Source organism: Diadema setosum, chromosome 19 (genome assembly GCF_964275005.1).
Source record: "Diadema setosum chromosome 19, eeDiaSeto1, whole genome shotgun sequence".
In the NCBI taxonomy this organism is placed as follows: domain Eukaryota; kingdom Metazoa; phylum Echinodermata; class Echinoidea; order Diadematoida; family Diadematidae; genus Diadema; species Diadema setosum.
Window position 1 is genome coordinate 3411764 of NC_092703.1, and position 27370 is coordinate 3439133.

The 27370-nt window shown below is 37.5% G+C and overlaps 1 protein-coding gene across 1 annotated transcript; it reads left to right on the top strand.

Moving 5' to 3' along the window:
- On the top strand, positions 1-26649 carry LOC140242899 (protein white-like). The gene is made up of 17 exons (XM_072322646.1): positions 1-154; positions 9307-9355; positions 10220-10415; positions 12097-12168; positions 12887-12979; positions 15348-15514; positions 16060-16234; positions 16578-16667; positions 17830-17861; positions 19574-19682; positions 20539-20676; positions 21293-21385; positions 22634-22769; positions 23270-23375; positions 24770-24870; positions 25336-25400; positions 26542-26649. The coding sequence occupies exons 1-17, from the start codon at positions 1-3 to the stop codon at positions 26647-26649; spliced, it is 1884 nt and encodes a 627-aa protein (XP_072178747.1).
- Positions 26650-27370: the final 721 nt, after the last annotated feature.

The following is a 27370-nucleotide window of genomic DNA, read 5'->3' on the forward strand; positions in this document are numbered from 1 at the left end:
ATGGCATACCACAGCAGCTTGAGTTCCATTCCTGTCGACCGGCGATTGACACTCGCCTGGAGTGACATCACCGTGACCTTTGATCCCAAGCGAGGTCCCATTGACAAATTACGAGGGCGCCCTTCACCTCCGCCAACGCGTATTCTGAAAGAAGGTAGGGCGTATGATAATGTAGACCAACACTTGTCCCAAATAGGGTAATATTTGTTATTCCGAAGGTTTATTAATCCGAAAATGAATTAAGGTTTCTTAATCAAAAAAAAAAAAAAAAAAAAAAAAAAAGGGGGGGGGGGAGAAGATGTGCGTACTAACAAATCTTCGGAATAACGAACCTTATTTCATTCTCGGATTTACGAAACTTCGGAAAAACGAACCCTTCTTTTTTTTCATTGTCGGATTAATTAACCTCCGGAATAACAAACCTTCATATTCTGATTATTAAACCTTCAAAAAAAAAAAAAAATCTCTGGAGTAACGAACCTTACTTCATATTCTGCTTACTAATCCTTCGGAATAAAAGATCTCTGGAGTAACAAACCTTCGAAGTAACGAACCGCAACCATCCCTAATGATTGTGTCTGACTCTGTAATGATTAAAGATTTCAAGTTCTCTGTTTATTTCACATTTCACTTCGACTTTAATCAGAGGCGTAATTTCAGATTGTAAGAAAGAGTTGATTACAGGAAGTGTATTGTATGCATTGTATTCGTTGTGTTTTTTATTTGAAATGGAAATAAATAATCGAAACGAAAACGAAAAAAAAAAAACAACGAAAAAGATGTGAAAGATGTTACAACTAATTGGACGTAGGGTCTAACAGGTTTTAGGACTGCTAGATACTCAAGCTTATTGTTTAACGCAATCATGACTGTAGCTAATGCTCTGATTTCAACTTGGCGTTTACATCCTTGGGACACGAAAATTGATAACGTATTCTTCTTTCTTGATGTAAATGCAAACAAACTGGGTTACAGACAGTACTGGAGTGTTGATAACGGCAGGCTCCTCTGACATAGCTCATTGTGTAGAAGCTAGCATACTAATTTTCATTATCGTTGTGCTTAGAAGTAGCAATGAGTTCTTATCACAGATGTCTGAATGTGCGGGTGTGTTGAAGGGGAGGGGGTTGTTCTTATAGTGACTGTATGCAGGTCCGATACCAGCACAACTAATTAGCCGAGGTTACAAGATTTAGCATAATACATCTATTATCTGCTTCTTCTTGTATATGGCACCACATGTCTGGTTTTTATATACTGTTCGCTGACAACTGTCAGTAGTGTGGGACAAATCAAGAGAGTTCGGTGTTCCTCGACCGTTTTCCTGTATGTAAAGTGTAGAAGGCCATTACAACGGGTTTGCACCCTGTCATCGTTTGTGCCTCTCCTTTACAGGTCCACCTTTTTTCTTTTTTTTCCCTATCCAAGGAATAGATTGTTTTGCCCCTTACAAAAGAAGGTAAAATCTACAACATTCAAAATCATTACATTCAAACTGACTTTCACATTAATGCATGTAGTTTATTTTATCTACTTGAGCTTTAAACACTAAATCTAATTTACAAAATTTGCATAAATATCTGATATCAAGTGTGATGGTGGCGTAATCATTAGAAGCACAAAATGATAATTATAGGCCTATTGAAAATGATCCCTTGACAAATGCTATATGATATTGCAAATAAATAGTAACTTCTGATACATCAAAATGATTTTATAGTCAGCCTGAGATCAACATAGATTAATTGCAATGCATTACACAAGAAACATGGAATTTGTAACGGAAGGCAAAGAAGAAAGATAGAGGAAACCTTACATCGGGCTAATTAATATCAAAGTTAATTAAATATCAAAGTTAATTGTCTAGTTAATTGCATCGAAAAGGCTCAGCTACACACACTGGATTGGAATCCTGCGTTCATTTGATTGCAAGGGAGGCAGGCTAACGACGGACTCACTTTGCCGCGCCCATTTCTCACATTTTAGTCATTAGATTTATACAGTGCACCACCGGTCATAACGAACACGGTTATAACAAAGTTCTGATTACAACGAAGTAAAAAATTCAGGCCGCATTATTATTCGCTCTTTTTTTTTTTTGTTTATTTGTTCGATTATAACGAATTAGGACTTCGTTATAATGGGAGTCCACTGTATCTTTCGAGATTTACAGCGAGAAAAGATGAGCGTGCGAGACAGAAGTGCCGTCTCCTGACGTCACGTGGTTAGGCCTGTACCCGCGTGTCTCACAGCTCTATAGTCACAGTTTTAGGGCCTAACGGTTCTCCTTTGTAACAACTAGGTAAATATTGGCGATGGGGAATATAAACTTTAGCCTCGATGCCTGACGAACTAGGATAATGGTTTTGTAGTTTTCTTTTTCTTATCGTTTACCTCCTCCAAACTATAGGAGTTTATGTTTTGGCCAGCGTTGGTTTGTTTGTTTGTTAACTTCAAGAGTTATGACCGGTTTTGGACGAGATTTTCAGGGAAAGTTGATAATGTCACTAAAAACAAATCACACCAATTTTGTAGTGATCCGCACCACTGTCTGGATCCAGATTTTTTGTTAACTTTTTGAAGGATTTTGTGAAAAGCTAAATTAGTATTGATCTAAGTTTGCTTCCAAAAGCAAAGGGTATATTCTGATGGTCAAAAGATTTAAAATGCAGAATGATAACAATGAATGTATGACTACAATATAACGTGAAAATAACTAAGGTGGGTGGAAATGAGTTGCTATAGGCGGAGGTCTGCGCTCTACGAGTGTGTTTCTAGTTTTAGATACTACTCTAAAAGGAGATTAGGTGATTCGATCCACCAAAGAGCAACTCGGGAAGTCGCAGTGAGTAGTTATAGCAGTCTAAATGGCGACGCCCTTTGGGAAATCGCGTGTTGTAGGCTAATCGGGGGTGTTCGTTTTCCATGGGCCCTGTGTTAAAGTTGGACTTAGAATTTCTCCATAGACGCTGTAGTTAAGAAATTGGCCGAAATTTTCGGTGACGGTCCTATGTTATAACGTGTGATGTGATGTTGATATTTTTCTAAGTCCGAGATATGGTGGAACTTAGAATTTTTTTTGGTGATGTGTTGAGTGAATGGGTGAAAATGTCTTGGTGACGGTTGTATGTTATAACGTGTGATGTGGTTGTGAAAATGTCTTGGTGACGGTTGTATGTTATAACGTGTGATGTGGTTTGGATTCGGATGGTGAGGACCGTGTGAAGATTGTACATGAATGTGTTAGTACCGGTTTTGGTGTTGCGTTGTGTGCGTTGTGTGCGTGTGTGCGTGGCGTAATGTGTGGTTGATGTGGGCGTGTTTTTTGTTTTGTGTGCGATGGGGAGTGGATTGGAATGTGGTGTGATTGGTCGTAAAAAACGATTGATCTTAAGACTACGAGACTAATTAGTTACACGTACAGGACAAGGGTTGTGAAGAAAAGAGTCGTTGGATATAAGGGGCTCTTTCATATTTCTTTGTTTTCTTCTTTATTTTCTTATTCTTTTTTTCTTCTTAATGGTGGACATGCGTGAAATATACATCAAACATCGAGGTAGAGAAGTTCGTTGGTATTTCTTTATTTTTTTTCTGAATGAATGAGGAGTATGATATATACAACGAATAGTTTGGAATGGCGTTCTTTTACATTTCTTTATTTTCCTCTTTATTTTCTACTTCATATGTTAATACGTGTGGTATAATTATGTTAGGTTTGAAAGCATTGTAAACACAGTTAGAATATATCATCGATAATAAATCTATCGAATTAGTAAGTTTTAATGATTCTATGCTTGTAATGACTAGATATGACTATTTTATACAGCTTAGCTACAAGGCAGCGAAAACTCGACATTTTTTTTTTAAATCACTTTCCTCTGTATCGGTTATACAAGCGAGCTATGTCTATAAAACAAATAGCGACCGAGTTACATTGATTTCCGTTCTTTATCTTCTTTTATTGGTAACACAAGTGATATACGAGAAACATGGTAGAGACGCATGTACTTGGTTTAAGAATTAGTATTACAAATGTACTAAAATTTATCAGAGATATAGCAATAACATTATATATCTAGGTCTATATTACAAAGGTACTAAAAATTAACCCGAGATATACCAATAACATATATATCTATAGGTCTATATTACACTATACCTTAACCCGTTCCTTCCGCGTCGATGCCCCCGATTCCTTTACGCGTAAGAACGAGAATGGACAATATTGGTCATCCGTCAATGCACTCACATCGTTGAGAAGCTCCTTGCTTGTTCTCTGTCGTTTTTATATACCTGTACATTGGGCCGGATGCATAAACGCTAGCAATTGCTTGTGCTAGCCTTTTACTCGAATCCGTATGCATAAAAACAAGCAATTGCTTGCGAGCAGAAGCTCTTGCTAGCAAGTACGTGTACAAGCAATTGCTTGCTGTCCGCAAGCAATTGCTTCGAAAGCAAGCATTTGCTTAAAAACGTATGCATAAAACATACCTTTTGCTAGTTCTTGCTAGCAATTGCTTACGATTTTCCAAGCTCTGTAAAATGAGCTTGAGCTTTTGCTTATCTGGGACGTTCCCTTTTAAGTATCATTTTCATATTCATGGAAGAAAGACAACAATTGTGAAGGAGTGGTATAAATCTACAAGAAATTACTCTTAAGTAGAGTAAGAAATTTTTCATTTCAACAACGGGAATGTCCAGTGGTTAGCACGCAAAATTTGATGAAAAACAGGTAGGATGTCTCACTTCGGTGGAGAGCAAGGAGACCTCTCTCCGCGTGCGATCTGGCAGATCTGGGCTACTGTAAGCTGCAGTGATGGGAATCAGCCAGTAATACGTGTGTGTGTGTATAGATGTGTGTGTATGTGTCTGTGTGTGCATTTCATAGCTCTTCTGCTATGTCAGGACACAGACATGCCCTTTCAAATACATGCTGCCACACTGGCCTTTGTTCTTGTGTTCGCACAGGCGTGACGTCCCTTTTGTTGAAAACGCAAGCAATTGCTTGTGCGGGACAAGCAAAAGGTATTAGCATAAGCAAAAGGTTATGCATATGGATTTAAGCAATTGCTTGAGCTAGACCTTTTGTTAGACGAGCTTGTGCTTTTACTTGAAGCAATTGCTTACAAGCAATTGCTTGTTTTATGCATTCAGCCCATAGTCTTGAACGTATGGTTTGAATTCTGCCGCGACTGTATTGATAAAGTTGTATTGTAGACCTATGGCAGCGTTTATACATTGAATATAATTATTTCGTATCGTATCATGCACGGACAGACAATGTCATAAAAATGGGATATGGGTGTGATGATTGCAAATAGCGTGAAATAGTAAGATCATATCGTATTTAACATTTTCTGTGAATATTTGCAAATAGCGTGAAATAGTATAGATCATGAGCAAAATACGAACGTGAAAACAAAAGCTGTCAATCGTAATTACAAAGAGGTAACGCGCCAAAACTAACCCTACATGGCGATGACGTATGCAAACTCGTCGATTTCTCACGACTATAACTTACATCGATTCTATGACGCCGCAACCCATAGGGCAGTGTATCCAAATATCGCAGAATGATTGTGTACGAAACAATATTATGTTTTGTGTTCCTTACGAATTATTCTATTTGACCGTGTGATTTTTTTTCTCACTTCTCTATGTTTATTTTTATCTTCGTGCAGGAGGGGGCATGATCGATGAATCCATCAAAGTATCTTTATTTCGGAAGAGAGAAAGTACGGATTTTATTGATTAGGCTTGAAATGGTTGAAAGTCTGGGTGTGAATGAAAACGGGATGTATCACGATTGCCTAACTGCAGAGGGATTTTCCGCTTCAAGCACCAATGATTTGATACATTACATAAGGCAATTTTAACGAAATCTAAAGAAAATGCAATGGATATATTTTGAGATCAAACGTTGAAATCAGAACACTGTTGAACCACCAATGCTATCCAGACGTACGTTAACAGTTGAATCAGTTGAATCAAGCTATCAGTTGCACTTCGAATGTTAACTTTTTTTGAAAAGTTGCACTCATGACTGATTTGTTCGTAACCGCTTTCGAGTATACAAAATGCACATTATGGTTGTTTTTTTTTCATCATTATTGTTTCATTTATTTTTATGTTCATGCGTGTGTAATTATTTTTGTATTTTAAAATTCACTTTCCTACTGCTGCTAAACTCCTTGAGCACATTTTGTCATGTGGAATTGTATGGCGCATCATTGCCCGGTATACTGATTATTATTAGAATATAAGAGAATATTTTCTATGCAAAACAAAATAACAGTAGGTTGATGTGAAAACTGCAATGATATGGTATAACATAAGAATAACGTACTTCTTCTCGTGCGCTTGTATTGAGGAAGAGTGTGAGGTCAAGCAGTTTCGTATACGTATTACATAACTTCTTTGCTGTCGACCGACGGCAGATTCGATATCATTGTGCTGGTGGGCTATACACTAAAACTGAAATGAATTGAACAAAAAAGCGTTTCGCTTACAAAGCGCATCAACGATTGCCCGGTATACTGATTATTATTAGAATATAAGAGAATATTTTCTATGCCAAACAAAATAACAGTATGTTGATGTGAAAACTGCAATGATATGGTATAACATAAGAATAACGTACATGTACTTCTTCTCGTGCGCTTGTATTGAGGAAGAGTGTGAGGTCAAGCAGTTTCGCATACGTATTACATAACTTCTTTGCTTTCGACCGACGGCAGATTCGATATCTTTGTGCTGGTGGGCTATACACTAAAACTGAATTGAATTGAGAAAAAAAGCGTTTCGCTTACAAAGCGCATCAACGAGTGCCCGGTATACTGATTATCATTATAGTTAGCCTCTTTAAAATTTTACATAACGCGCTTATAGAAACGTGAAATGATGCATCGCGAGAATATTTTCTATGCAAAACAAAATAACAGTATGTTGATGTGAAAACTGCAATGATTATAGGGTATAACATATAGAAAGAACGTACATCTTCTCGTGCGCTTGTATTGAGGAAGAGTGTGTAGTGAGGTCAAGCAGCTTCGTATACGTATTACATAACTTCTTTGCTTCCGACCGACGGTAGATTCGATATCATTGTGCTGGTGGGCTATACACCGTGACAAGTCGATGTCGTGATTTTATATCGCTTACTGATTGTTTTTACGAGTTTGTTCTACTGATTTGGTGAATTGTAATGGAAGGATACCTGTGAGATGTCTATGTTAGTTCTTCAAGAAAAATACCATCATTTCATTTCATTTATTTCCACATTAAAACCAACAATCATTACATTTCAAGTCATTGTATAAACAAATTTATTGTAGGGGACCAATTAAGGTCTTTCAGGCTGGTTGGGAATAGCCACCAAAGTAAATACAAGACTTTTTCAACTTATATAGGTACACAATAAATAGGACAAAAACGGTACACAATCAAAACAGGCTGAAGAAGGAAAAAAAGGAAAAGAGTGAAATACTGCCAGAATATACAAAACTATGTTGTTATTAAGTACGAAAGTGCGTCCTAAATTCTTTCTGAAATGCGGCAATGACTTGCAGTTTTTCAGTTCCTTTGGTAAATCATTCTACAAAATGGGACCTTGATATAAAAAAAAAAATGTTGACTCGGCTAATTCGGTTCGGTAGAGGGGAGGGCGAAAATTTTGTTGGTTTCTTGTATTATTAGAATGAATACTGCTGTTGAGATGTGAACATTGTTGTATATGGGGGTTGGTAATGCACCGAATAAATAATGTTGCATAAACAGAGATTCCTGTTTGAAAGCAGAGTATTATCTTGAATTGGTAATGTATTCATTTTTGGAACAATGCAGAAGTTTGCGACAAGTAATGTGATTGGGTTATAATACGAATAGCTTTTTCTTGCAACAAATGCGTTTCACATTCTTTTTAGTTAACAATAACTCAAATGAGATGAAATGGAAATGGTCGTCTGAGTATTTCAGCTATCGTGGATTCTGATATGAAACGAGAATCCCATCGTGTGAGATCCCTTCTTTTTAAATTTACTGAAGTGAAGGAATCAAACAAAAAACACTGCTAATCCCGCAAGCTGTATACATTCGGTATATACATAAGAACCTGACTGGGATTTAAATGTATATAAAACTCACGTTGTTACTCTTCGGACTGTTTGATGAGCAAAAAATAGTAAAACTGAATTGAATAGAACAAAAAAGCATTTCACCTACAAACTTGCACGGCACATACAGGGATTGTATATAATAACCACCACTATACGAATTGATGACATTCAATCCATTGGGACTCACCTATATACCAAGGAAACATACTCTGTACAAATCATATAAGAATGAATTAACTTAACCGAAGCACATTAATCAGACACTCTGCTTGTTATTACCTCTCACAATTAATGTAAAGCACTATGCCCCAGGGAAAGTCACCTGACAGTACGATAGATTTACCGAAATCAGTGGAAATGATATGAGCACATTCGACCGTACATGGTGAATGAATTTAAACGATGTGGGCGAGGTTTCTCCCCCTTCCAAGTTGAAGAGAAGTTGTGGCTTACAGAAATCATTTTGGAGATAGCGATGTTGCATAAAGTCACCATAAAGTGTAGATAGCAGTAATGCCCGATTAAAAAAAAAAAAACAACACCCAAATCCGCCCTTCCCCCCCCAAAAAAAAAAACCACAAAAACTAAAACACCCTCCAAAAAACAGAACCCCCTCCCGCAACAACAACAACAACAACAACAACAACAAAACAGAAACAAGCAAAAGAAACGTACCTACCAAAGAAAAGGAGAATACAAATCAAGGAAACAAACAAACAAATGGAAAAACAAAACAAAACAAAACAAAGCAAAACAAAACAAAATTTTGATTATATCATCTCACAGTTGCAACGGTGCCATTCCAGAGGAGAAGATTGGAAACTACGTCTTTTAAGACATCCCCCCAAAAAAGAGAAAAATCTTAAAGAATTCAGAACATACAGATTCTTATCATCGATGACCTCTCATCATTCGAAACACATTTTCTTAACGAACCATTTGCTACAGCAAATTGTCGTCCCACTTCGCAGTCACTTCATTCCGAAAGATTGTATTACAATTGTCTTCATGTATATGATATAATATATTAAAAACTTAACATCGACAGCCCTTTGCTCATCCTTTTCAAACATTATCTTGCTTTTGTGTGTTTGTTTGATAGTTGTTGTTGTCTTCCTTCTTTTTTTTTCTTGGAGGTTTGTCAAATCAAAAGTTACAAAATATAAGGATTCTCATTTTCTTCTCTTATCAGTATCTGGAGTGTCCGGTCCGGGGCAGCTAATGGCATTAATGGGAGCAAGGTAAATTGGAAGATTTTTAAGATACCAATATAAAGGTGATGATATATACTTCATTTTTTATGGAATTTTCAATTGCCCCCTACTTACTACAAAGTTCAGGCAATTATATGTGATGGTAATAAACCATTATATTCACTAGCGAAGTCAAATTCATTGGGTATTTGTAAGGACTAATTAACAGTACACATAATGCAAATAACTATTTCATTCGCTTGTACAAAAAAAAAATTCCATTCATTTTCACAGGAATACATCTGTCTAGCAATTGAAGGGATGGTAAAATATTTGTGGGGATGAGGACTGAGCTTTTAACTTTTTGCAAGAAACTGAGACACCACTTATTTGATAAAAATCTGTTTTGAAATGGCTGAGGAGTATAACAAAGAGATCCTAATAAAAGGCGGGTCCCACCTTATATAAATATTGCTTGTTTTGGATATGACAGCCATTTCAAAATCAATTTTCATCAAATGAACATTGAATTGCTCTTGAAATTACATGCTCTTTCATATTTAATAAGATGTTTCTCATTTTCTCACGCCCTCCCCCCCCCCCCAAAAAAAGTTAGAAACCTGAAGCTAGGCGTCAACCAAAATTATACCATTCTTTTAAGTTTCATGCAAGCTTCGGGAAAGTTTTGTGGTTTTCAGGAACCGTCTCTTGTGTAATCTAATAAGATGGATTTCGAATATGTCAGAAAACTGATCGACGTTGTACAGTAGGTAGTAGTACGACAGATTTTGTGTGTGTGTGTGTAGGGGGGGGGGGGGGATGGCCCCCAGTTCCGCGGCCTCTGTTAAGTGTGTGCATATTCTAATTTACAGTATAGTGATTACCATTCCATTTTCTCCCGTAATCGACTAGCGGGGCAGGAAAGACCACGTTGCTGAACGTGTTGACCAACCGAGGAACCTCCGGGCTGGAAGTGAAAGGCACGGTGTTGTTAAACGGACACCCTGTCGCCGAACTGGGCTCGACAGCCGAGGAATTGATTGGCTACGTTCAACAGAATGATATACTGCCACCAACGTTGACAGTCAGTGAATATCTGATGTTTTCTGTGAGTATGACAAGTGCAGAGTCTTGTCTTTTAGGGTATTAATAGCTTTATTGAGGTGAGTGCGACAGAAAGAACTTTATGCCTAATCCTGTTAGTCTGGAACGAGCAATAAAATTGGTTTCTTCCCAGTTAAGTTGTTGCTGTTATGATTTGCCAACAGAAGTAAAGATCGAAGTTTCTTCTAAAATGTTGCGATAATTTTCGGTTATTGACAGTTAACTATAAAAGCCAATAACACTTATTTCACAATCCTTTTTATAACCCCGGTGAGATAACGGGATGGATAGAAATCCCCCCCCCCGATGTCGACTGGACGGCGGTTAGGCGGTCAGTCGGTCGGTGGGGCGGTCGATCTGTCGGTCGGTCAGTTGCGAGTCTTGTGGATCAAACTACTCCGTCATTTTTTGTGCAATTGACCTAAACTTTGGCATGACGCTGTGTGACCGCTATCATGGGTAGATGTATTGTGCGAGACACCTTTTCTTCAGTATTGAGTGATGCGTGGCTGAGGTAACGACTAATTTTCATGAAAATGATATTAAAATGTCGTGGATCGAACTACAACTCTGAGTTTCAAAGCAATTCAATCAAAATTCGGTACATGTGTGTAGTTGTACAAGACACCTTTTCTTTTGAATGTCAAGGAATGTGTTATCATGGCAGCAGCAGTTTATATACAAATTATGCAAGCTTTTGTGAATGGATTTACTCTCAACTTTTGAAATTGGACTTTGAAATTGAGTTGGACTTGGAGACAGAATTATGATCGCCATAATACTTTAGTGTGAAGAAGCACTGTAAACATGTGAAAAAAAAGAAAATCGTCAATGGCAACTCATGAGTTGCCATGGTAACTGTTTTTAAATGAAAATCATACAAAAATATTGTGGATTAACTCCACAATTTAGGCCCTAATAACTCCCATCAGTTTTTGAGCATTTGACTTGATATCTGACAAAATGTGATCACTGATACATGTGCAATCTTTATCTTTTATCAATGTAGAACCATGTGTTGTCGTAACTTTTTGTTTGGAATGAAAATCATACAAAATATTGTGGATTGAGGTAACTCCAACAGTTTTTGAGTATTTGTCTTAAAATTTGATACACGTGACCACTATAGAATGTAAACCTGTAAAACATATTTTTCGTCAATGTCGAATTATGTGTTGCCATGTTAACAACATTCTTTCAATAACACGGTACAAAGATATTGTTGAACGCGCAAATAATTTCCTCAGTTCTGAGCATTTTACTTGAAATCTTTTACCTGTGACTGCTAGAGTATACTTTAGTATAGGTGTGTTAGCTTAATCTTTCATCAATGTCAAACAATGCATTGCCATTGTAACAGCACTGTTTGAATGAAATCATATGAATATATTGTGGATCGAGCTAACACCCTCAGTATTTGGCGGGAGTATTCATTAATCGCAGTGATATTTCTAGTTGAAAATACTGTAAACACTGAAATAATATTCAACACACACCTGTCATTCACTTTGTCTTTTTTTTTTGTAATTTTCCCATTTCCAGCGAGAATTCATTATATTACGAAACCACAGCTGTTTGTTATATCATGATAATTATGCATCGTAAATGAAATTAACGTAAATTGAATAACGCGATCACTATTATATCATAACTTATCTCGCATGCTGTATCTATTTATTCCAAAGGCTACGATGACGATGTATAAACGTCTCTCACCTCAAGACATAATCAATAAGGTCGACGAACTTCTAACCCAGGTAAAATGAATGTTGACGTTTACATAAAAAAATTGTTGAAGTATAGCACATTCCGACTGCCTAAATGGGCCGGACGCATGTGTTCGCCAACAGACCTCGATCGATAGTGAATGTGCCCTGGACGCGCAGCTACTTCTTTTACTCCGTGAACAAAATCTAAACCACGAAATTTGATTTGAACTAACTTTCTAAATTCACGCCAGTGATCCGTTTAATTATGCTCTAATGACAATTCTTTAAACTCTGATTATGTAAATATGTTACATCATACCCTATTCTCCTTCTAACTTGCAAGTGATTATGATAATGATTTCGGAAATAAAAGAAGGAAAAATAATACATGCTGTTAATCCACTTATAAGGCTATTAAAAAGAATTGCTGAATAGAAAAAAAAAAACAACTTTCCAAATATGTTTTTAACCTGTCCGTACTAACTTGTGGGAATCTTATTCCTCATGTGAAGCCTCATTGCTGGTTTCATTGGCAAAATATCGATTTGTATTTCAGAACATTTTCAGACACACATTAATATTCCTCTGTGTGCTATTGCATTGTCTCCTGAGTGATGTAGTGTATTAACACCGGTGATGGCGATTCAACATTTTTTTTTTTTTTTCAATGGATGTTAGAGTTATTCATGACTGGCTTTGGAATCGGAATATTGTTGTTGCAGTGCTGTGTCGTATGCAAATATAAATCAATTCTGTTTATCTTCAGTTTTCCTTACTGGATTGCGCTGACTCCCTCATCGACGTAGGACCCGCACGAATCTCGGGGAGTGAGCGAAAACGCGTCTCCGTTGCATGTAAGGTATGTCATCGATACATATCGATTGTCTATCGATGCAGGGGAATGTGAGCGCTGTCATCTACTTTTTTTTTTTTTTTTTTTTTTTGCGATTACTACGGGTCCACTGACTTTACTTCGATCTTGGCAGATTCCCTGACACCATTCTATATTGACTTCTTCTGATATGACATTGGTCTACAATCACAAATCTTCTAGAATAGTGTTATTTATTTCAGAACGTTTTCTATTTTGTAATGTTAGTCATACCTGCTTTGTAATCATTCTTATACTCAGTGTTTTGTTTCTACACCTAAGCCGCCCCCCTGAGTGATCTTGTCTTTCATGATCTGGTTAATGATAATGTCTGCTGAAGATAAGCATCAACATTCCTGATATGATGCGCCGATACGTTGGCTATTGCTCAAAGTATCATCAAGACAGTCACGTGACAGTTAGGACAGTTCAGAGCCTTTCAGTTATGCTCTCCACAGCTCTGCAGAAAATGGTCCAGAACTGAGTAAGTAACTATTACCTCTTACTACGGTAAGAAAGGTGTGGAATAGTATTGCATGAAACCTGTCTTGCCTTTGTTAGCTGGGGATCCTGGGGGCATTTCATGAAGCGTTTTGTCAGATATTTCGTCTGCGTCTGACAAGATGTTAAAGCTACTGAAATCCTTGCATCTGATTGGCTGAGAGCAAATTTGTCCGACACAGTAATTTGTCGGACAAAATGCGTTATGAAATGCCCCCGTTAACGGCCATACACGTCATGATGACATCACGAAGGAAACAAACGTATCATACTTTTGGGCTGCAGTTTAGTGGGTGCAAAAAAAGATAGGAAAATTGTATAATCAAGCACATTTGAAACATATACCATGTATACACTTATAGGTGTCATTGTCATCAAATGTATTCCTGACTTTTCTGAAGTGAAGACCCAGTCACATCAGCAGAAGCAATTACATAGTGTGATTTCGCAAGACTTTGATTGACCTGTAGATTTAAATACAAATTAAGACATAGGGAAGGTGGTATACGACATTGCACGCTAACATAAAGTTCATTGCATATGATGACACTAGTCACTCAATGGGGTATATTACATTCATCATCATAGATAATGACTATATAGAATATCTTTTTACATGATTCTTATCAGTTACAACTGAGGGCTGCTAAATATAAGATCAAAGGACAATGTTCTCATGCTTTTCTCGATTTTTTTGACGATTTGTTTATTCCCGATTGATTACCAAATAATGCGATTTAACGACTTGCATTTTATGTTGTTCAGTTGTGCTTTTCGAGTTTATTGTTATGATAACATTTGACGCCCCTCATGAGCGTTTCTAGATCTACAAAATGTGACAGTTGTGGAAGCTGCTTTAAATTCGTAACTTTTTAATGCTATGTCTATTAAAATTTCATCAAACCAATAACTTACATGTTCTACAAATTGTACTTCATTTACACGTACTGAATTACAAATATCTGAGGTAAATTCTCATAAAGCCAACCATAAATTCGAATGTGTATCCTGTTTTGTCTACGATTTACAGAATGGGTGACCATTGTGCCTTTTTCGTAAAAAATGAAAATTCCGTCATTCCTTTCATAGCACTTGAAATCTGATGGGCGACTTTGTGGGATAAGGAGGCACATATATATCAATCATTTATTATTATTATTATTATTATTATTATTTATTCGACTTTCAATCACAAATACATTTTTCGAAATCAGAAAATTGTACATTGGAGTGGTAAGGGGGCACCAGGTTTCTCATATAGTGGGGAGTGTTTAGACACGGAACTTGTTGATTTGTAATTTTAGATTGTTAAAGAGATGGCATTATAGTTTTGGTTGAGATCTACCTTCAGGTTTCTAACTTCTTTTTTTGTGTGTGAGATAATGAGAAACCTCTTATGAAATATGAAAGACCATGTAAATCTTATTAAGAGGGATTCAATGTTTGTTTGATGAAAATTGGTTTTTGAAATAGCTGAGATATCCAAAAAAGAGTAATACTAATGAAAGGTGGGACCCACCTTTTATTATAGGATCGTTTTGTTTTACTTCGTTTTTGGATAATTATCTCAGCCAATCCAAAACCAATTTTCTTCATCCAATAAACTTTGAATACCTCTTAGAATGGTATGCTCTGTATAACCAAGGAGGTACATAGTGAACTAGTATACCTCCTTGGTATAACTAGTTTCATAATTGTTTTTTTTTTTTTTGGTATCTTGCAAAAAGTTAAAAGCCTAATCCTCATCTCCACCAATACTATACCATCGCGATGCATGATGGGCGTTCGTTTTGTTTGTTTGTTTCTTTGTTTGTTTGTTTTTTATTCGTTTGTAACGCAATATTCTCCTTACTAGCTTTTTGGCGAGCGCCGTCTGCTGATTCTCGACGAACCGACAACCGGACTCGACTCCTTCGTCGCACAGCGACTTGTAGAGAGTCTACGCTCTCTGGCTGAACTGGGTTATAACATCATTTGTACCATCCACCAGCCTTCTTCACAAGTCTTCAGTATGTTCGACGAGTAAGGATGTACATTAACTAACAAAAAAAATCAGTATTGTGACTTTGATCCTTGAATATGAAAAAAGAAAAGAAAAATGGGCCCATATACTTGAGGATGAAATGTTTCAACTTCGGTCACAAAGAGCTGAGATTATCTCATGTTTTTAGTACAAAATTAAGAAAGTTATTCTTGCACTAAAGCCAATCAACAGTGTTACATTGACGATATGTACTGTATCAATAAGTCCATGCAAAGTCTCTTGGAAAGATTTTCTGTCTGTTCAAATGTTGTGCCACTTTATTCCAGGGCTTTGTTCCTGATGAATCCTATTCGAATTTGGTTAATTTAGTCATGTATATTTTGCCCATCGTGAAATCCATTATACAGTCAAACCTGTCTATATAACGACCACCCAAGGGAGACGAAAAAAGTGGCCGAAAGGAATTGTTTTTAGTGGTCGTATAGGGCAGGTGACCGCTATAGACAGATGGTCGCTAAGACAGATTTTACTGTAGTTCACTCTTTGCCACATCTTCCACTGTAACCAATCTCTCGTGGCCCAGACTATTTCTCATGGCGGACGGGAATTGCGTGTACTTTGGCCCCCGCCAGGATGCAGTGGCATATTTCTCTGAACTAGGCTACACGTGCCCGGACACCTTTTCACCAGCGGACTATCTCATCGATCTCCTGGCGATCAAGCCCGGTTTTGAGAGCGCGTGCCACGAGCGAATCTCTGTAAGTGACTCTTGGTGCACCCTTTTGCGATATATCATATCATATTCGTTCAGGAAAGTACATTACAAATGCATTAGAACCGTATCGTTAATTGGGAATCTACTATGAAACAAACACTTCATGTATAAAACCAAAATACTGCCCGCCAACTCTCTGACTGTAGCCAACTCTAAGCCTAGTTATTGTAAAAATGGTGGTTTCTCGTTTTGGTAATGATTCCTATAACAATGTGCATGTACTTCAATTGATAATACGAGCTATGTCGATTGGTTTATACATAATAGTAAGATACCTTCTTCTTTTTGTCCTAACTCCTCTTCCATGTCCATGTCTTCTGACACAGGCTGTCGCACGGGCGTATGAGGGCAGCAGACAGGCATCCGTTGTGACCCAGAGGTTGAAGGCTGAATACACGAAGTCAAGCGATGAAGACGTGAGGCTTAAATCATTAATGTAGATACGAAATGTTGCTCCTGCAAATGATGTTACATTTCCATAACTACACATTAAGTACCTTTACACTAGAAATTAAAGTAATTTACTGGCAACTCTGTTGCACAGTAATTTACTGTAGTTTTATTTTACAGTAAGTTACTGTAAGTGCTATCGGCAGTAAATTACTGTACATTCCAAGTATGCTTCTGTCAATTACTGGCAACCATGCTGCCCATTAATATATGCTATACAGGTGTACTTCATCTTTGACACAGTAAGTGAATAACACTTAACAGTAAAATATCATTTCACCATTGGAACTATAGTCGTGATAGCACCTTACAATAATCTTATGAGGTAGTGATTACCTTCCGGATTTATACAAAATACGAATGTACAATAATTTTACAATACGTGTATCTTTACATCAATCGGTCAGATGATAATCACCTTGAAGATTATTGTAGAATACATTATTCGATTGATATCATAGTATTACGTTACAGCTGGGATCGCAAGAAACAAAATGTGAAGAAGAAACCGCAATAAATAGACTTTATTCAAATCATTGTTGTGTTGATGCTCAATAGGACGTTCTCATCAAAAACTATGGTCACAAACTGACATGATGGTGAAGGTTGAATTGATAATAAGTGAAAGAAACTGCAATAATTATCTAGCCAAGTTGTGTGACTTATAGAGATACATGGTACATGTATAATGCATAAGAAATCGTTTGTGCAGGGAGTGGGTTGCAAACGGGTGGTTATTGACGAGTTCGGGTAATACAGCCGCGCCGGGAGTCCACGGCTTAAAGACCAAAGATAGTTTATGATTTGGATCATTGTATCTATGATGACAGCATAATGGTGATGATGTATTTGATAGGAATTTTAATAACTTAGTTGTGATGTGGTGTTTGGGGACTTTATCTTATCACGAGCGAGAATTCCAATTTTGTCAATTCCATTGCAAACTAGCGGCCATGGCAACAACAACCTAATATTCTTGCAAATCAGCTGCTTAAACACAAAATGGCTATCGATGCGTAATTTCTGTGAAGGACGCGAATGGAATTGATAATAATTTTGAGTATCCATACGGTAAGCATGATATCACCGTATTTCCCTCCCTCTCTCTCTCTCTTTCTCTCTCTGCAGAGCTTTTTACTGGACGAAAACTACACTGGAAGGTAAACGGCAGAGATAAAAGTAAACTTTCCTAATAATGTCGTCAGAGAGTCGAGTGAGTATGTTATGTTTGTAATAGTCATACTTATTAAACCCGGGCCGTACCATGTACAATGGATTTGAGTCACCCAACATAATTTCATCGGCGTGGATAGATCATGCGCGCGAGATGCTACGCAATATTACGCAAGTGACACCAGTCCTGGCGCCACACCATCAAAGTTTAAATAGAAAGCACTCGGGTGCAAATGCCTCCGTACAAGGTTCCGTCACGCCGTAGAGGCGCCATTTGCAACATAGCACTTTGCATTAAAGTAACATGTGCGCGCATCATCAGGACTGGTAACATAGAGGTTAGCTGTATTACTGATCAAAGAGATTGTAGGGTCCTACAATCAAGTCTTCTTTACTGATACATTGTTGTAACCTTAAAAGAGGGAGCTTGTCTTCCTTTTGGGTTCCGAATGATACAGAAAGCTCACGGTGTTGTGCACATTTTCCGAGGTCCCTGGCAAAACAAGGGTTGTAAATGGTTACAACGTTAGCTTCTTGGTACATTAAACTCTTTACCATAGAACAAGGACAACAGGAGAATAATGTCCTCAGTGTAATAACTGTTTGTATAAACAAGAGATGGAGCACTGTTCTAAATTCTGTTTGGTCATCAGGGTCCTCTTGTACATTACTTGAGTGAAAGAAACATTTATATTTCCTTTTTCTAATGCTATAATCCAAATGGATCGATAGGTTAAAATCTTACTTTTGCTTTCAAATTATATACGTAAAACGTGGTATTCCTCCATTCCTTTTAGTCATTGTTATTTCTCCTTGTTATTAATTCAATGGATAAAATACCAGGGTAGCAAAAAGTCAATGTATAAAAAGTGACTGCTACCGGTAGGCCTTACCACCCGAGTATACCAGATCACTTCACACCAGGATTTCTCAATAGGCCTACTCTTTACGAAAGAATTGAGATGGACTCCCGACGACAGACATTGCATTGAGGATAAAGTGCCACACCTTGCGTGGACTCGAATCTCATGGGAAACCCTGGGCACCGTTTCATGAAAATTATCAGCCCTGACAAGTTGTCAGTTTCTGACAATCATCATGGTAACAGTCAGACTCCAGAGCTTTCATCCAATCAAAACCAAGGATTTTACTAAAGTTGTCAGAGACTGACGACTTGTCAGGGCTGACAACTTTCATGAAACGGTGCCCTGGTCTTATTTGTGATGTTTTGACTGCTCATGCAGCGCACGCCATCTCCTTATCAAATACCTGAAAATGTTATTACTATATCGTCCTTTATTAAATATGTATAACCTTTCTGCTTTAGAGAATGATTGAACGTATTAATAATTAATGGCAAATTATAGTTTTCACCGGAAAAGAGTGAGTTTGTGTCATTCTTTACAATCTATGATACAAAGAACAGAAAGTTAAAGTGCAGTACACTCCCGTTATAACGAACGTCCTGTTACAACGAAACAAAAATTCAGGCTGCAACATTATCAGCTCTGTGTTTTTGTTTATTGTTTATTTGTTCGCGTTTGACGAAATTTCGATGTAACGAAAGAAAACTGCCGGTCCCGAAGACTTCCTTGTAACGGGAGTGCACTGTATTCGTTGGAAGCAGTTTTCAGTACGATATTGATACTTTGATGTGAAACCTTATAATGTTGTATAGCGATTATTGTATGACCCACAGAAGTCAACCGATGCCCTGGATGAGTCAGTTCGTGTATCTATTTTGGAGATGTGCAGTTGGTATCTGGAGATATCCTACACTGATCCTCATTCGCTTCCTTCTAATCTCGGTAAGAAGCCATTTGGGTGGAAAGCAAACTTTCTGAATAAAGGTTGAGAAATTGTAAGTAAATGCTATTCTGTTGGGACATGATTCCTCGTATTAAGCTTGATACTTAACCTATTCTTATTTGAACTTCAAAAGTGAATTTTATTTAATCCTCGTTTAATTATTCGATTACTTGACTGCAGCTAATATTTGCAGTCTACCCCTTTCAGACTACCCGTTTGCCAAAGTTATACCATCGTGAAATAATTGACGAGGGATTGTATTCTTTAAGCTATGAAATGATGACGCACATGAGTTTGCCACATGAATGTCCCCTGCTTTTTATATTTTTCTTTTTGTACTCTCTGTTTCCAATGAAGATAGAGTAATGCAATCACCTGTAATATGCAATTACTCGTTAGTTACGTTTCATATTTAGTGAGAAAACTCAGTAACTCGGGAAACAGTCGTGCTCCAGCTGAAGTTCCCTGATCAAAAACAAACGACAAAACAGTAGCAAAAAGGCAAGCATAGCAATAAAAAACAAATTAAAGTAATGATAATAAAAAGCTCCATTAACCAAAGAAGAGCAATCATGCTGTTGCACATCAATCACGCCAGCTTGTAACTACATCGCAACTAAATACAAGCGGGTTCTAAAATTGATACACGTATCACAATAACAGAAATCTTTCACTGTCTGTGTGGTTCCGTCGCTGTGTTATTATTCTTCACTCGTCCTTTTTCCTGAAAATACTATATAATGTCGTTGCATCAGGAATAATGTAGTGCGTACACCTCACAGTATCGGACGAGGAGAAAGACCATCCTAACATTGGTTGATTTTTTGTCTTCTCAACATCGTGTTCATCATTCAGTGCGCATGCGCCCTGCTGATGGTGATCTATTTTCATCCTGCGCCTACTTACACCAGCTCCAGGGCGAACGGAATCCAGGGTCTTCTCTTCTTCCTCTCCTCTTTCTTCATTATATTCAACTCACTGCTCATCTTATCAGTAAGTCACTGAAACAAACTAATGGGATACCATATTTTAGTGTTGTCCAAGTACCACCAGATAGTTGTGGGTGTATAGTACCACCAGATAGTTGAGGGTGATCTCCCAAGACTATCACCAAGTCAACATTATAATCCCGATATAACCGATGCATCAAAAGTGTAGTCCCGACTCTGTCCCTATGGTATGATACTATTCCCGATAATAGAAGTTGAAACGTGATTCCCAAGGTATATACTGCATGATCATCTCTGACTTGATCGTCGCGTTGTTCGTAGAATCTGGAGTCTATATGAGTTCACTGCCAAATCCTCGACATCAGCAACACGTGAAGGATAAGTTATCATCATTGAAATGATTTTCCCGTAAGTCCGACTTATCAATCCGGAAACCGTGGTAATCTTTATGATTTACTTTAACATGTGGCTTGAAAATTAACTTTCTAGCAAAGATGAACAAAATTTACAATTTGCTTCAATAATTGAGAGCGCTAAACTTATAGTGTTTTTATGATTTAGTCAATGTAACTACAATTGTATGCTGATTTTGAGGAGAGTGATAGTGAAGAAAGGTTATGATTGTGACAAAGAACTCTGGTCTTCGTTCTTGGCACCAGGTTCTTCCAGCTGAGCTGCCCCTCGTGATACGAGAACACCGTGACGGTTTGTATCGCTTGAGTGCGTTCTACGTCACCACCTTCCTCCTTCAGGTGAGACTGAGGTCAAGACTAGCTATGAACCGAGCTTTTTCTTAACTTCGCAAAGAGTAGGCCTATACAAATTGCGTATTCAATTTTTATGCATTTATTGGTAACGAAGGTTGTTATCGCTTGCTCTAAAGCCCCTTTTTAAGAGAGCTGTTCATACCGCGACAACGGTGTCCGGGTAAATTTTTTCCCCATCCCGCCTGTTGAAACGGTCCCTGCAAAATGTTACTCGGACGTTGATGCTCGGTAACTGTTGCCGAATTCTACCCTAGCCAGCTAGGGTAATTACTTCGACATTACCCGACGTTACCCCGACATTACCCCGACATTTCCCCGACATTACCTCCAACAACCCTTTTAATATCAGGTTAAGTCACTAGCTATGAACCGAGCTTTTTCTTAACTTCGCAAAGAGTAGGCCTATACAAATTGCGTATTCAATTTTTATGCATTTATTGGTAACGAAGGTTGTTATCGCTTGCTCTAAAGCCCCTTTTTAAGAGAGCTGTTCATACCGCGACAACGGTGTCCGGGTAAATTTTTTCCCCATCCCGCCTGTTGAAACGGTCCCTGCAAAATGTTACTCGGACGTTGATGCTCGGTAACTGTTGCCGAATTCTACCCTAGCCAGCTAGGGTAATTACTTCGACATTACCCGACGTTACCCCGACATTACCCCGACATTTCCCCGACATTACCTCCAACAACCCTTTTAATATCAGGTTAAGTCACTAGTATTTGAATGGAAAAACAGTGTGCGTGTGTGTGTGTGTGTGTGTGTGTGTAAAATTTGTTTTTCTACAATGACTTTCAGCTTTCTCCGGGGACATTAGATTTACTGGAAGCTAGTATTCAGTGGTGTAAAGTTGGGAGAAGTTTCGTAACAAAGTGTTCCCAGGACGAGTCCTTCGACACGATAAATGACGTCAGACTAAACCGATTGCCATTGGTCAAGATCCTGTCGGACTGCATTTTTTTTTTTTTTTTTTTGGGGGGGGGGGAGGGGGTTTCTAGGCAGGATTGTAACGATATTTATTGATTTGTTAATAGCCATTCCTTTTTGAAATAATCGCCATCAATGGAATACATGTGATGATCTACATCTATACATCTACATCTACATCTACATCTACGTTGGTACTCAACAAAGTCCAATTCTGGATATGATGCTAAGGATAATGTCATTAAGACTTATGATATGTTTTCGACAATGACAATTTTCATTCCATGTTTTTATCTCGGATTGAGCAGAGTATCATTGGTGCTCTGTTCATGGTGCTCTCAGTTTTAGTGGTGTACTTCGTCACGGGACTTAGACGTGATCCAGCCGCTTTCTTCATTGCTACGGGTATCCTTATCATCATATTCCTTGTTAACGTTGGATTCGGTGAGTACCAAGCGACGCAAGACGAAAAACATCCGACGTAGGCCTTACTTATAGGACACACTCCTGCAGACACCCTCGGCTACTTAGTATAATTTGGTTGAAATTCACCATATTGTTGACCGGTTTCCTTTTTTTTTTGTCGTAATGCAGATTGAATAAAAGGCAAGGCAGCCTTTGTTAGCCGCGAAAACAAGAATTTTATTCTCTTTAGAATTGCAATTCAATTCAATTCAATTCAAAGTTTATTTCATTTTCCGACAAAACATAAGTTACACTTCTTTTGACAACAGAGAATAAGGTAAACAGAACATTATGTATTGAAAAGAATGTACAACAATTGAGGACCTTATAGTAATTGCATGTACAGAAAGGCTTTCAAACCTAATATTTGATAAACCACAAGATATATTAGTCTCGACAGGTAGCAGTTCAATGCAACTGAATGCTTCATAAAGTTTTCATAATGTATAATGTATTTTTTTTTCTTCATCATATCCCAGCTGCACTGGTATCGTCCATATATGAGACAACAGGTAAGACGGTTTCTCAGGCTATTCCACTGGTCTTCCTCTCAAACGTCCTTGGAGGCTACTTTTGTCTACTCAAGTGAGTCATGCTGCCCTGCTGGAAAGAATACAGTGTCCCACAGTGTGAGAAACACAGTGTGAAACAGTGTGAACACAGTGTGAAATCTCTTCACACTGTTAACGTCGAGCGTTTTAACAGTGTGAACACAATGTGAGTGGTCAATATTCACAGTGTGAAACAAAGCATTACTAAGTGAACATTGTGAAAACCAAGCCACAATGTGAAATCATCTTCACACTGTTAAATTTTTCACATAGTCGACCATAGTCGACCATGTGAACGCATTGTGAACACACTGTGAACACACTGTGGGACACTGTGTTCTTTTCATTAGGGTGGATCTACATCCCAAGTTATTACGTCAGCATTTTATCAAGACTATCCTGATTTCCTTCTGATTGCATAATATTTGAGGAGAATTCAGACCCCTGCTTCCTACGACAGATTTTTATTTTTTCACTGGTTCGTATCGAATCAAAGACATGTGTTTAGTTGGAATAGTGGGAATTGCAATGTAGGTAGGCCTTCATTGGTGACAGATTACACTAATCGAAATGTAGCAATTCTCTCGCCAAGACGTTTTCTTCATTTTTTTTTATTCTCTTGAACACTATTTGTTATATCTCTGTGATAGATGTAAATTCAACTTTCCTATATTAAAGGCAATAATTACCATTTGCAGATGAAACAAAAACCCAGCTTTAGTGCTTCAAAATAATTCTAGAATTTCAGTTTGGGATACAAACATCCAATGTTCAAACGTTAGTCGGTATAATCATGTTAAGTATTGTTGAATATGCAAAATGTGAACGATAGTTATATAAAAAGTGTTTCTAGTCTGAATCGTCTACACCCAGTTATGTGAGAAAAATTTTGATATCTCCCTATCTTTTAGGCTTTATTGGGAAAACGTTTATATGATAGGATGTTTTGTGATACAACTGACATACACGTATGCATCAAAATATTATGGATAACTCGAACATTTTTGAAATCACTGCTCCCAATGGTACGCAATACCTTTATTGTATGTTAAGATATACTTTGCACATAAATGTTTGTCATCCGTTTGGTTTTATGCTTTATATCCTTCAATCATTACCCCTCCAAGTTACCTGAAACGGTTTTGTTTGTCGATCTCATGTATTGATATCGTGATTTTATCAATATATTGACCCAAACCACTCTGATGACCTTAAAACGTTTGAATCCATAATATCTTACATGTACCAAATGTTACAATATTAACTATAACAAGTAGGACATTCTTTCAATTGTCGCATTGAACAATGTTGCTGATATTGTTTGCTATGCACAGTATTTTCACGGCAAATGTACAATGAAGGTATTTGTTGCAATGGAATTTTATTAAGAGTTCTTTTTTGTTTTTTGTTTCTTACTACCCCTCTTAGCTCCATACCACAATACCTGGATCCAATTTTGTACATCAATTGGTTGCCATGGGGATATGAAATGATGTCTATAAACCAGTGGCGTGGCGTGAACGACATAGGTGGGTAGAAAAAAAAGAAAATAAGAGATATCCTTAGTTTGTTGCTTTATCGTATACGAGAGTCAAAATGGAGTATGTGTCTCATATCTTAAAGTCGGCCCAACTATGTAGGTAATCGTTTGTCTTGAGTTACTCATTGAATGTCCTCTTTGTACATTAAACCGTTATGCCGAAGCGTTCCCAGTTGAAATAAGATGTAACCAGATGAGATAAAATGTAACCTTATATTCCTCTGAAATAGAAATCGGCTTTAAGCTCAGTGTAAGATTACATTAAACATGAATGTGAATTACTTTGTTCATACGCAGTGTCGGAAATTCTCATGGAAGAAGCAAAATAAAATAGTATACATAGGATAGCTTTGTCTCATGCTTTTTTTCATAATAGCACAGCGTCCGGACAAAAACTAAAAATAAAAATCGATTGAAAGAATTATCCAGACTTACTTTTATCTTGCCTCACCAGTTTGCGTCGAGCAGCCGTGCTTACGGACTGGCGACGCGGTACTGTACCGATGGGGCTTGAACAAGGTTGGTGATGAAGCTCCGTGTCTTTCATATAACATCGTCTACAATCACTCTTCAGTAGGATAGGAAACCATAAGTCTATTAGAAATGCCGTTTTTTACAGTTCAATATTTTTAGAAACAAATCCTGGTATATCTCACTGATCACTATTCTGAAGTTATTCAACCAGGAATAATCAGACTTCATTGACAAAAACATTGAATTTCCGTCATTTTTTTTTTTTTTTTGCACACCATCAATATAAAATTGTGAGGTTATGACATGGTTAGCTCACTCATTTGCATATCATATCCACTGTACAAGAACTGTTTTGCAGAAATTAGCAAAACTTCAAAATGTCATAACTTCCTTATTTTTCTTCCAATTTCAGTCAAATTTTCACCGTTGAACTTGTTAGACTTTACTCTTTTTTATCAGACTAACTTATTTGGACTGGATTTTTCCCCTTAAAGCCACCACATCTCTCTGAGCCATGTGACACCTGCAAACAATGGTCAATGCAGGAATAAAACATAATGGTATAGGGCTCGCTGGAATACCATTGCTAACACTGAAGACGCTCCCTTGGGTAAATTTTCGGGGTGGTGTTCGTTATTCTGAAGGGTCGTTAATCCGAAAATTAGGTTCGTTATTTCAAGGGCTCATTTTTCCCTAAAACCACACGTCGAATTCCTATTCCTAGCTCGTTAATATAATTATACAGACATGAAATAGGGTTCATTACTCTGAACATTTGTGGCGTTAGTCCGAAAATGAAGTAAGGTTTGTTCTTCCAAACGTTCTTAAATCAGAAAATGAACAAAGGCATATTTACAAACACTGACTAAACAAACTTTAGGGCATTACAAACCTTATTTTCGGATTTACGAACCTTCGGAACGATAAACCCTATTTCATTTTCGAAAAGGAATCTTTCGAATAACGAACCCGATTTTTATGAACTTTCGAATTGACGAACATTTGGAATAATGGACCTTTTTGTCATTTTCGGAATTATGAACCTTCGGAATAACAAACTGAAACCAAATATATATGGCCCATCATTACTCCCAAGAAATATTGCTTTTCATATCCTTAGAAAGTGTCATTCTAAGTTGACCTTGATACCGTCCCAACCTAGTCTCTTTTCCCTGCTCCTTTGTAGGATGCCTTTACGAAGGATCTTATTCTCATCATCGTCCAGCTAGCTGGCTACCACATCGTCGCCTTCATCATCCTGTCCTTGAAGATGAGATACAAATGGTCTGGATAGCAGACAGACAGACAGACAGGTGCAGAGAAAGACGGCTAGAGCAACGGACAAATAACCGGCATTTTGCAATAATTGTATATTATACTAATACTCTTACATTGCAGGCGAGAGCGAAAGGTACACAAAAGACAAAGAAAAAAAAAAACCCAGACACAGGTTAAATGGCGAAAGCACAATTTTTAACAACACACTCCTTAAAGGGATTGTACACTTTCAGGTGAGAGAGGGCTTCAGGTTTCCACTGTTTTTATGATGATTGTTTTTTTGTTGTTGTTGAGATAATGACAAACTTTTCTAAGAAATTAAAGAGCATGATAATTCTAAGAGGAATTCAAAGTTTTTATGATCGAAGTTCGGTTCTGAAATGGATGAGATATCTAAATCAGACTACCCTAATAAAAGATGGGACCCGTCCTTTATTATTATCGCTTGATTTTACTTTGTTTTTGGATATCTCAGCCATTTCAAAACCGATTTTCATCAAATAAACTTTGAATTCCTCTAAGAATTGTATGCTCTGTAACATTTCATAGAGCTAGGGGTTTTTAATTATGTCGCAAAATGTTAAAAGCTGAATCCTCACTTCAACCAATACTTATACCATCCCTTTAAATATGGGTAGACGATTGGCAATGTTCATAACAATATCACCCTTTGGACGTCAGCACCATGTGACACTGTCTCACTGAGTTGAAATCAGTATTAAAAAGGTGGTTCTATT